Source organism: Dermacentor albipictus, unplaced genomic scaffold (genome assembly GCF_038994185.2).
Source record: "Dermacentor albipictus isolate Rhodes 1998 colony unplaced genomic scaffold, USDA_Dalb.pri_finalv2 scaffold_12, whole genome shotgun sequence".
NCBI classification, from domain to species: Eukaryota; Metazoa; Arthropoda; class Arachnida; order Ixodida; family Ixodidae; genus Dermacentor; species Dermacentor albipictus.
In genome coordinates this window covers 2,528,406-2,540,808 of record NW_027225566.1, presented here as the reverse complement: position 1 = coordinate 2,540,808, position 12,403 = coordinate 2,528,406, and the positions used below count along the sequence as shown (strand labels likewise).

Genomic DNA, 12,403 nt, shown 5'->3' with positions numbered 1-12,403 from the left:
GAATGATGTGAAAGCAACTACCGTTCGACGGAGCCCACGTTCTGGTGCGTTGACGCACGCCGCTACAAGGCGGAGCCACCAGCGGTGCCCGCGTTCACGCCTCCTGGCTGTGCGCGCGCAGGGACTCGCTCTGTATTCGCTTCGGCAAGGATATCAGCCGTGGACTTTTGCTGACTGCTATGCCTTGCATGACATTGCTTCGTTTCTATAAACATTATGCGGTTTTACGCGCCAAAACCACTTTCTGATTATGAGGCACGCCGTAGTGGATGACTCCGGAAATTTTGTCCACCTGGGTTTCTTTAAGGTGCACGTAAATCTAAATACACGGGTGTTTTCACATTTCGCCCCCATATAAATGCGGCCACCATGGCCGGTTTCGTTTCTATAGCTGCCCATACAACAATTGATCCTTGTTTACGCGACCTGTACGTTGCCCGCCGGGGTAAATCAGTGGCAATGGCATTCCGCAGCCGAACACCAAGTCGTGCACGCGTTAGATTTTCTCCCTCGGTGGCAACGTTGGAGATAGGCTGAACTCGAGAACACAAGTGCACCGAACAGTGCCGAGTTCAGTTGTGCGTTATCGGACACCAGATTGTCACCAGAGAGAGGCGTTAAAGAATTGAAAAATTATGGGCCCATTAGCTTACTTCCAGCATTATATAAAATATTTACCAAACTTATCTCCAATAGAATACAGGCAACACTGGACTTTAGTCATCCAAGGGAACAGGCTGGCTTCAGGAAGGGATATTCTACATTGGACCACAACCATGTCATTAATCAGGTTGTCGAGAAATCCGGAGAGTACAATAAGCCTCTCTATATGGCTTTCGTAGATTACAAAAAGGCATTTGATTCCGTAGAGATACCAGCAGGCATAGAGGCATTACGTATTCAAGGAGCACAGAACGCTTTGCTTAGTACCTTGGAAAATATAGAGAGGTTCCACAGCTACCTTAAATCTCCCCATGAAAAGCAGGAGAATACCTATAAGGAAAGGGGTCAGACAGGAAGACACAATCTCTGTAATGTTATTCACTGCGTGCTTGGAAGAAGTATTCAAGCTATTAAACTGGAAAGGCTTAGGAGTAAGGATCGACGGCAAATATCTCAGCAAACTTAGGTTTGTCAGTGACATTGTTCTATTCAGCAACAATGCAGACGACTTACAACAAATGATTAAGGATTTCAACAGAGGGAGTGCAAGAGTTGGGTTGAATATTAATATGCAGAAGACAAAGATAATGATAAATAGCCGGGCAAAGGAACAAGACTTCAGGATCACCAGTCAGCCTCTAGAGTCTATGAAGGGGCACGTTTACCTAGGTGAAATAATCGCAGGGAACCCTGATCATCACAAGGAAATTAATAGAAGAATAAAAGTGGGTTGGATCGCATACGGCAGACATTGTCAGCTCCTGACTGGAAGCTTACCATCATCATTGAAAAGGAAGGTGTACGACCAATGCATTTTTTCCAGTGCTGGCATATGGGGCAGAGACTTGGGGACTGAGAAAGAAGCTTGAGAATAAATTAAGGACGGTGCAAAGAGCAATGGAACGAAGATTGCTAGGCATAACGTTAAGAGAGAGAAAGAGGGTGGTTTGGATCAGAGAAGACGATATTCTGATATCGTCTGATTCTGATATCTGTACTGCTCCAGGAGGGCACATGTAACCGGCAAACGGAGGCCTCAGGAGAGCACGTGACGTTATAATAAAGCAGGCGGCGCAGGATCTCCAGGGCACCCAAGGGGTTGTGGCGGGATCAAAGCTCGAACCCAGCCTGGTCCGTAGGTTGGGCTTCGGCCAGTCCCAACCCACGGACCAGTCCGGCTTCCAGCTTTGATCCCCCCGCTACCCCGTGGGTTGGGCTTCGGATGCCAGTCCGGGTTCCAGCTTTCATCCCCCCACTACCCCATGGGTTGGGCTTCGGCGAGCCCCAGCCCACGGACCAGTCTGGCTTCCAGCTTTGATCCCTCCGCTACCGCGTGGGTTGGGCTTCGGCGAGCCCCAACCCACGGACCAGTCCGGGTTCCAGCTTTCATCCCCCCGCTACCCCGTGGGTTGGGCTTCGGTGAGCCCCAACCCACGGACCAGTCCAGGTTCCAACTTTGATCCCCCCCGCTACCCCGTGGGTTGGGCTTCGGCGAGCCCCAACCTACGGACCAGTCCGGTTTCTAGCTTAGATGACCCCGCTGCCCCTTTGGTGTCCTGTAGATGCCACCAATAATGCGAAATAATGACACGTTGTTTCAATTAGTAAAAAAACACGATTGCATATATGTAATTACGTCCAGTCGCCAACTCGCGAGAATAATTGCAGCACTAGCGTGCCCCTCGACTTCTGCCGGCACGCCTAGGGACAAACGCATACAACACGCGCTAAAAAACTCCTCAGTAGTGCCTAGGCAGAGTGATATATTCTAGGAGCGAAAGTCTCCAAATTTCCACTCTCGCATGCGCGCAAACGTACGTCGTCTCCGCAAGTGCCACGCCCCGCTGTACCTACTAGAAATTGTAAATACCCGTCCAGGTTGGCTACCCTTCATCAGGAGAAGGGGCCAGGGTAGATGAAGAAACTCATGTGAAAAAACAAAGAACCTGTGTGGCGCCAGACGACAACCAATGTTTATTATGCAGTTCCGGTGCTTTACAGAAGAAACAAACACACGAAAAAGGCTATAGCAGCAGTGACATTGGAGCACCTCGGGATGACGTCGGCTAGGATCAGGATGCAAGAATTCGGGTTTCCGTTGAGTTTTCCCGGAGACCATTGAGGTCTCGCAGGTTGGGGTGTTTGAGATTCTGAGTTATATTTATCGAAAATTTGCAGCGCACTACAATAAATTTTAAGTTGGTTTTTTTCCCGACATTCCTCGCTAGAAGCTTTTTGCGGAAACGTTCGCTGAAATGTCAGCGTGTTTCGTAGGACACTTCGAGGAAAGGCATTTCTAAAAAAAAGTAGCCATTCCCAGGATTTTTTCTTAGGAAAAAAATTAATTATGTGGTTTTACGTGCCAAAAGCACTTTCTGATTATGAGGCACGCCGTAGTGGAAGGCTCCGGAAATTTCGACCACCTGGGGTTCTTTAACGTGCACCTAAATCCAAGCATACAGGTGTTTTCGCCTCCATCTAAATGCGGCCGCCGTGGCCGGGATTCGATCCCGCGACCTCGTGCTCTGCAGCCCAACACCATAGCCACTGAGCAACCACGCGGGCGATTTTTTCTAAGTATATATGACTACATTGCCGAATTAAAGGCGACCACTGCATTAGCGATTGCCTTCGGTTCGGCATTGTCGACACGTTCCCTGAACTGCTTCACTGAGATGTCATTTAGATGGAAGTTCGTTATTAGCCAACTTAACATTGTGTTTTGTTCAGCTAGTAATGTCCACCTGAAGTCGATCTGGTCTTGAAAAGGTGGAATCGCACTATGTACCGGCGATGATTAATACCTCTTTGGGAGCTGTGCGGAAAAATTAAGGAGCAAAAAAAATATTTCTGTTGTATAGGCAGCAGGCTTTATTCGCGGGCAGCGTATTTCGAGCCTTTGACTTTGTGTGGCCGCAGCTTCGCGTGGCGGCACTGAACCAGCCATGGACGGGCGACCTGCACGGGGTGCGGGGCGCCGACTACGAATGCTACCGCCAGTCCCGGCAGGCGCATCTGCGGGGAACGTTCCGCGCCCTGCTGGCGTCGCGGGTTCAGAACCTGGACAGTATCGTTCGGGCCAAGGACGCCGACCTGCCGCTGGTCAATCTCAAGGTACGCACCAGCTACCATCCGCTGCTCGACAGACGAGCGTAGTCGCTCACATTTACCCTTAATTGTGCTCACTGAGCTGCATGCTATTCATCATTCTTGTGGCTATTTTCTGTCATGTCCACAGGTTGGAGAAATATGACGAGACGGCACTGAATTACCGCATTATTACTTTACGGCTTTCAGTAGCAATTCTGCGTAACTCAGTGATGTGAATTAATTAGACCTTTTTCCCGTATAATGACTGCGTAATTGACGCCGCACCGTGCTGATTAGATGCAATTCGGATGCAATATATAGGGTGTCCCATCTAACGCTTGTTCAGAGTACAAAGCTTTGCTCCGTGTTTCTCTGTGCAGGCGCAATCGGTGTTGCGCCCAATAACAACGGGGCACGTGCGGTCCAGCTTTTTAGTGGCAGAGATAAAAACAGGCGCACCACGTTTCCGCACTCTGATGCCACCTTTTTCAGGTGCTGCGAAAAGCCCTTAATCTACGGCAGTGTCTCTGGTCTCGTAGATTCGTGACTCTTATGGCAGAGCGGTCAGCACAAGAAGCACTGACATTCCATGTGGCCGACCACTAAGAACAAGTTACCAAAGTCACCTCGAACCAGTGGTCTACATAAGACGGCGCAAACGTGTTTCTGGGCAGATTTCACTCACGTGCTCTGAAAGAGTGTGCTGAAGGCTGTGCTATAGAATGGCCAGAAAACGCGCAAATCTATTAGGAACTATAGTTTAACGTGTTAGTTTCCCGGTCTACTCCTGGAATTCCGATCGCCTGTATTTGAAGAACACTAAAAACCAGAGCACAGAAAGACTGACATGGACAGTGCTGTTGATGTGTGCTTCTCTGCCGTCCATGTTATTTTTTGTGCTGTGGAAGTCACTTCAATGATGACAGCAAGACTGTCTTCTGCCCGTTCCTCCATAAGTTTGTGCAGGAACTCTGAAGCTTTCCATCTATACAATGATGCGTGGAAGGAGTCACTGTCGTTGGAACTCGGAGATGCGGCAACATTTAATAAATATATAATGTAGCTGATTGGGTACTGTGAGCAGCAAAAAAGAGCATTTACACAACGCTCATTTCACATAAGTTTCATGCGTATGCGTATATCTGAGTTTCGTTCGTTGGTAAGCCGATCAATGTTTCCTAACAACTTTTATAGAAATTAAATGAAATGCTAATTCAACTTCTTGTATAGGTTGAAAAAGCAACTAGCTATTTTAATGAAAAACCCAAGTTCATAATGTGCTTTTCTAGAAGGGTTCCTCACAGGCGTTAAGGAAGTTTCATGCCTTCTTATGCTCCAAACCAGCCTTGTTTTGTTGGAGGTGTAGTGGTCTTGCCTATAGACACAATACAAGCGATGCTGAGGCTGATCATTGTTCAGCCTCTGTCATGAGGCTAAACCGGGCTGTAGCTACCAACACCACTATAAACACCACCAGCCCCACTACCAAAGTCCAATTGCGCAGGCGGATAGAAGAACACATGCTTTGCATAAAAAAGTCCGCACCGAAAAAAGTAAGCACCGAAGAAGCAGCGCACACCAAGCTATCACCACTCAGCGTTCTGTCCGCATAGCAGGTAGCTTTCAAGGTAGGGCCCGCGTGGCTGCGCCATACTAGCAGCCGCTGGAGTAGAACTCACTGGTGACGGCAGAACGCCGTCGGCGATGGCAAAAGTACGCCTGGAGTGCCCATATAATTGCTATACCGATAAAAGTCGCCGACGTGTCCCATAAAGAAATGTAGTTGCTCTTGTGGAATGATTGGTGAAGACAGTTTGGAAACCTTGTTCAAAGCCCATCGTGTCGTGATGAAAATACAGTAAACTAAAGTCATATGCCGTGCGTGTCTAGATATCCTCAGCTCTGCTTAAGTAGAGAAATTATTTGAATAGTTTAGAAATATTCTTATGATGGTGAAACTTCAAATTGGCAGACGCAATTCTGCTTATCATTGAAGGAAAGTAAACTAATTAAAAGCACGACCCAGTGCGAAAATGCCAGCACAGCAGAAAATCTGCAAAACCAGCAGGTAATGGGAGCCGACTTGAATTTAACATTGACTAGACTTCAAACACGAAATGAAGAGACGATCCGCGTGATCCCCAATGACATCGAGAATGATGAGCGCTCGTCATTGCTGCTTTCTATTTCTTGATCCTACGCTCGAAGTATATAGCAAATACGTAACTGAAGATGTGTCAGGCTAGTTACCGTTTACTTTCCGGTCAGCTTGGCTTCGTGAAAATTGCCAGGTTTTATTGGAGTTCTAAAGAGAGCATCTGATGACTGGCTCAAGGTCGAGATGTAGAAGCGTCGCTAATACTAGGTGTTCACCGTTTATCTTGCAGGGTGAGGTGGTGTTCAACTCTTGGAGAGAACTCTTTTCCGGCGGTGGCGGTATGTTCCCTTATCCGCCGAGGATCTATTCATTCGATGGCCGCAACGTCCTGACCGACAGTACCTGGTAAGGAGCACAAGCTGCCACGAGGGTCGATGTTTTGCGAGCACCAGTTCATGCCTAGCGATGGTTCCTTAAACCAAGAGGGGGAAGAGGGATTAGGAGCTGCGCTTTCGACGGCTTCGCGTGCATTTGCTGCTTCATGATATCTCCCGTTGTGTGTTTGCACGTGCAGGAGGGACGCCAGACATCCCCTGTAGAATGCGGGAGCATTGGCGTATGGCTTTATTTAGAGGTTTGCTTTCTTTTTGCCTAAAAAAGAGAAAATGAACACATTCTTGTGTTCCTATGAATGCGCCCAAGGAATCGCTGAGGTATTTATTTATTTATTTATTTATTTATATAAATACTCTCAATGACATTGCAGCGTTACAGAGACGAGTGACTAAACATGTTCAAAATGGCAGTCTTGAATGTGGCATGCTCAGGGTTGCTGGCGATAGAGGCAGGGAGGTGATTCCGTTCGGATGATGTCTTCGGCAGGTAGGAATGGAAGCACATGTTGGTCTGGCAGAACCGCACTTGAACTTTGAAGTTATGGTCGACGCGAGATGAAAGGTAACAAGGTGGCGAGAACAATGTGTGTTTCAGTTCCGGAATAGTAAAGAAGATCTTATGAGAGAGACATAGGGCGGGCCTCCTTCTTTCTGATAGAAAGCTTGGGAAGGTTCAAAGAAGTCTTTTGTGAGGTAATACTGGTGGTGCGAGAATAATTAGCAACAAGGAACCGAGCTGAACGATGTTGGATGGCTTCTAGTGTGTTTACAAGAATCCCAGATTAAAGAAGCGTACTCGAGCTTCAATCTGACTAATGCTTTATAAAGAAGTTTTAAGGAAACACGAACCAAAGCAATGTTAGGTCACAAAAAAGCAAGAGTGCGATTCGCATTGTTAGTGACGTAGTTACTATGAGTATTCCATGATAAATTGTTAACTATTTGGACACCTAGGTATTTACAGGTATTGACAGATTGCAACTGAAGATTAGTAATCTAATGAACAGGGATAGTACAGTCAGCAGTTCTTTGGTAAATCCTCATTATTCTGCATTCCTTAACATTCAATTTTATGGACCAGAGTGAACATCAAGTAATGCTGTCAAGATGAGACTGAAGTTGAAAAGAATTATAAGGGTTCAATATTACGCAGTAGATGACACCATCATCGGCAAACAGCCTGATTGTTGGTTTAATGCGGGTGGGAAGGTTGTTAATGTAAAGAAAAAGCAATAACAACAGGGGTCCGAGGACGCAGCTTTGCGGTACGCAGGACGTGAATAAACAAGTGCACAAGTTACGGCCGTAAACAGTTACATGATGGGTTCTGTTAGATAAGAAACATTTATTCCACTGTAATAAATTCGAGTCAATATTTAGCATACTTAGCTTTAGTAAAAGCAAACGGTGAGAAACAGTGTCGAAGGCTTTTTGGAAATCAAGAAAAATACCGTCGATAATAGAACCATTGTCAGATGCCGAAAATAGATCGTCAGTAAAGAGAAGTAGTTGAGTTTCGCATGAGTAGTGTTTCCTAAATCCACGCTCACTGTTGTGGAAGAAGTTATTTTGTTAGAGAAATGTGATTAGATTACAATATCTAATGGTGTTCAAGATTAGCTTACACGGAATACTAGTCAAAGTGATCGGTCTGTAATTAGAAGTACTAGATGAGTCACCTGGTTTGTGCACAGGCATCACCTTTCCCGCCTTTCAATCGCTGGGCATTGAAGTATGTTGCAATGACTGTGAGAAAAGCTGCGAAAAAATGACCGAGCAATAAATGGCAGTCTGCTTCAGGAATCGAGGATAGATTCCATCCATGCCAGGTGCTAATGTTTTCATTTCAAGTATGACACTAGAAAGCCCTAATTGATCAATAATGATAGGTTCCATACAAGAAAGGCCACGATCAGCTATAAATGGTAAATCATAACAGTTATCAGTAGAAAATGCGTTTATAAAGATGTCCTGCAAGATATCGGGCTAATAACGGCAGGCAGCACTGATTATACTTGACTGTTATTTAACTTTCAGCGTCAAGGAAAATTTAAAAATTTAGCGTATGCTAGAGATATATTTGCAAGGGTAAAGGCTTGCCCTAGACTAAAATTGTTTACAGCGAGTCACTTCATTCAGTTTCAATGTAATATGCTTTAGCAGGGTACTATTTTGGGCGCGTTGGTTCCCACCTGCCTTTCCATTGTGCTTCGTGCGGTTGCGCACCGCCATTTGGAGATACGCATGTGTTAGGAGGAAGCTGAGAGGCATTGGCCCGAGAGGTGCTCCAAGCCTATCACATAAAGAAGAAACGGTCTGTATCAGTGTTCCATCCATTTCTCTTTAGAAGAATTAATGTCAATTTTTTTAGGTACTGCTTTAAGATAGGCTGTCTTCACGTGCTCCGTCGTCGTTGTGTGCGCATCTTTGGCGAGCATGTATATTTCGGTGTTATGCTTGAAATAAAATTAGTTGAAAGCCTAGCGCTCTTTCTGTCGTCTCCTTTTTCTTCCGTATGATATTTTACAGTGCGCCGCCATACCTTTATTAAGAAAGAATCTAAATTCACTTTTATGTGAGGCGTGCCACGCTTCCCACAGGAGGTGCAGGAGCACTTCATTTGTTGCCGACCTAGACTAACCATGAAAATAAAAGGTAAATGCAAACGGCTATTGAATGGCAGACCCCCCGAATCTCTCATATGCTTCTGGGCTTGATCGCCACATAGCTGAAGTAACTTGTACTTTCAGCGTTAGAATATCAGCCGCAACGGACATGCATCTGAGCTTATGCTCCCGGTGAGAAGTTACTTTTCGTGCCATTAGGCGAGATCTAGGGATTGAACTGCGTCGTAGTTCACAACACACTACTGCATAGGAGCCTGCACAGCCTGATGATGTAGGATGTCGAGACAACAAATGCGGTTTCTCTGGGGTACATTCTATATTCAATGTGAGGAACGCTTTTAGGCACAGTGCGATCACTAAGCACACACGTCTTTCATTTGCTCCTTCTATGATGGCGTCGCTTTCTTAAGTGCGTATCAAAGTGGGAATTGCAGGCTTCAATAGTAGAATAACCACGAGTGAGTTCTTCGTAGTGGCGTAAATTGACGTAAGTGCTTTGCAAAACGCTTTTGTAAACGCATTTATCGGAGTAAACGCGGGTTACCCTAGGTATAGCCATTACGTCTCCTTCACTCTCGAAGGTCAAATGTTTCCTAGTCTTCGTTTAAAAGAAAATTGTGAGGGAAGGATGGAGGGAAGAAGAAGGCGTCCTACCGTGTGTGGGGAACCCTCGAAACTGCAGCGTCAGTGTCAGGATACCTAATGTGGATACATGTCTTATGAAGTGACTAGATTGAATCTATAAATTTATCGGACACTCGGTTTAAAACTCTGGGCTTTTACGTGTCAAAACCACGATTTGAGTAAGATGCGCACGCCGTATTGAGGGACTCCGGATTAATTTTGACCACATGGAGCTCGTTAACGTGTGCCCAATGAACGGTACACGGGTGTTTCAGCATTTCACCCCCATCGAAATGTGACCGCTGCGGCCGGGATTAGATCCCGCGCCCTCGAGCTTAGTAACGCAACTCCATAGTAACGGTGGGTGTCAGATATTTTCAGAGTAAATAATTTAAATTAGGAACTAAATTAGGTTATTTAGCAGATCCACCAGTGACTACCGTGTGAATTCTGGTCGCCACCAGCGTGAAGAATGTGTCACCGAAATAATAACATCTTAATATATCTGTTGAACATTTTTTTAAAACATTGCTTAATGTATTCGTTGAAAGACAAAGCACAAGAAGACGTGACAGCCAGCTAATGAACTACTCTTTTTGATTAGATCTCCCCAAAATTCTGTCCAAATAACGATGAGCAAACAGGCATGTTCTAACGTACAGCTATTCCAAACTATTTCTATTCGATTTCTGCAATAAGCAATCCATGATTGGTCAAACATTTTTCGGGCTACCCCCACTTGGCCTGTCTATCACGCGACGTCACACAATCGCGACAACCCGCCACGTTAAAGTGACGTTTACGCATTAAACATACCTTACCATGCCGAACAAAACAATGTTTCTTTAATAGCCGGATAATACCCCGTTCAGAAAGGAATATATGTCTGCTTAGCGATCGCTCGTGCACTGGCTACGCAGAGCTGGCAGCGAAAAGAAATTTATTTGCAAATAATAAAAAAATTAAGTGTCAGTATAACGTTGTCGAAGCTTGTCGGCACGCATGCGACATCGCCCTGCCAACATTTTTTCGCTGGGGATCCATTTTAGCGGCATTTTTAACCTTCTGTTGCATATCGCCGATATTTTCGACCAGTCACTGCAAGCTAAGCATGCGGAAGCGGGCCAATCGCAGACGCTGGCAACGCCCTCTTCATAATCCTCGTCATCCAGGGAGGGCTTCGTTGGGGCCGAGCTAGCTCAGTGAAAGTACTTTCACTGCGTTAGTTCGGCCCTAACGGAGCCCTTTCAACTTCTGTATCCTCGTCACTTCTTGCCAGCCAATAAGACAAGAAAACTCGTCAAGGTAGGCAATGCTATTCGCTTTGAAACCAAACAAAGATTACTTCCTATGAACAAGGAGAGCGTTTGATTCGATGGTTCAAACAACGCTGCAGGTCTTCGCCCGATACTTGCGTCGGCGGTTACGTAAGTTTAACGTCAGGAAATTGGAATAAACACAGATTTGAATAGTTATGCGTTATAGACTACTTTATAGTCGCTTCATGGGTGCCAGCATCTTGGGCTGTTACACAAACAATTTCTATGTTTTATTAGAAGTAAAGTGACGTAACACGGTCATGAAACGCTGAATGCTTTTATACAACTAATTTCGTGCTTGCGAATCGACTGTAGTAACGCACACTTCGTCGTTAAAGACAGAAAACAGCAGCGTTAAGAGTCCAAGATGGCGGCATCTAAACGCTTCCGTAAAATAGTCTATAGAGCTCCTGAACATCTTCGGCCCTCAAAGATAGCTTTCGTGAGATTTAAATTTACCTTTTTGCTGATTTTCCCACGGCAAGAGTTCGTATTCGTATCTACTGCTTCATGCGCTATTCTCATGACACGGAAGGAAAGCCGCAAGTGTGCCGTATGTTCGGGAAGCACATTGAACGTACGAGTGAAAAAAAGTGCAGCAAGGGTGTTCATTGTCTTGTGTGCTTAGGAGGAAGCTTTAGCTCAAGAGCTCTTGTCTAAACACATCTGAAATGGGAAATCGTTTTTCTTGGCAACCAGTACTCCACCAATTTTGATGAGGTTTGTTTCATTTAAAGGGGCCCTGAATCCCCTTTTTCTGAAGCCTCAAAAGCACCTTCGGACGAATCTTGTACATCCCAGGAACATATAATCGAAAGAGTTTTTTAAAAGATCTAGCAAGAGCGCAGATATAACAAACGGAATATTGATCTCTCTCATTCTTCCTTCACATCCTCCGTTCCGTAGGAGGGAGGTACAAGTCACCAGGCTCGAATGTTTTGTTTCTTCTTTCACTGTTATTTGTTGCGCAAATCAGCGAGTGCCGGGTGCTGTTGGCAACATGGTATTTCCGGTCACCTGCTTCTGAGTGCGCGCGGCTGTGCAACTGGTCCTCCAAACCGCTCTTTGTAACGTCGTCTGTGCGCGGCTTCCTTCATAGTGTTTGAATAGTGTTGCGTCGGTAGCGCGCCTAAGAGGTCGCCGATGGACCCCGCGCTCCGTGCTCGCATGTTATACTCAGTGTGCGCACTGACCAGCACGGAATCCGCCGCGTTGGGAGTAAGCGGCAGTGCCGCATTATAAGCTTCGTATGGTTTAAGACTACTTGTGGTGTTCAAAACCACTCGAAACAAACGAGGCATGAGGGCGGCGATGCCGAAAAGGCAGTGCGGTCAAGAACAGTTCGGACATACGTGGGTGCGCTGGCTCAGAGCGCCGCTGAGCCATGGCTGAGCATCAGCAGACGACAGTTGGTTTCGGCCGGAAGTGTGCCATCTATATGAAAATTTAAAGCGAAGTTTTCGCTTACTTCAGCTATATTTAGTTAACTGTGTCAAATAATATCCACGGTAACTGTAGGAACAAGTTCACTGGTCCAAACACCCTTCTTGATTGATGTCAGCGATCGGCAAATAACAGCCGTCTAAG

The 12,403-nt window shown here is 45.9% G+C and overlaps 1 protein-coding gene across 4 annotated transcripts in view; it reads left to right on the top strand.

The window, feature by feature from the left end:
• Nucleotides 1–12,403, top strand: part of LOC135921356 (collagen alpha-1(XVIII) chain-like) — an 840,088-nt gene that overhangs the window by 814,337 nt on the left and 13,348 nt on the right. For all 4 annotated transcript variants that reach the window (XM_065455691.1, XM_065455690.1, XM_065455689.1 and 1 more), the window contains 2 exons: nucleotides 3,583–3,777; nucleotides 6,141–6,256. In XM_065455691.1, the coding sequence (XP_065311763.1) occupies nucleotides 3,583–3,777; nucleotides 6,141–6,256 (311 nt within the window). The remainder of the gene's footprint in view (nucleotides 1–3,582; nucleotides 3,778–6,140; nucleotides 6,257–12,403) is intronic.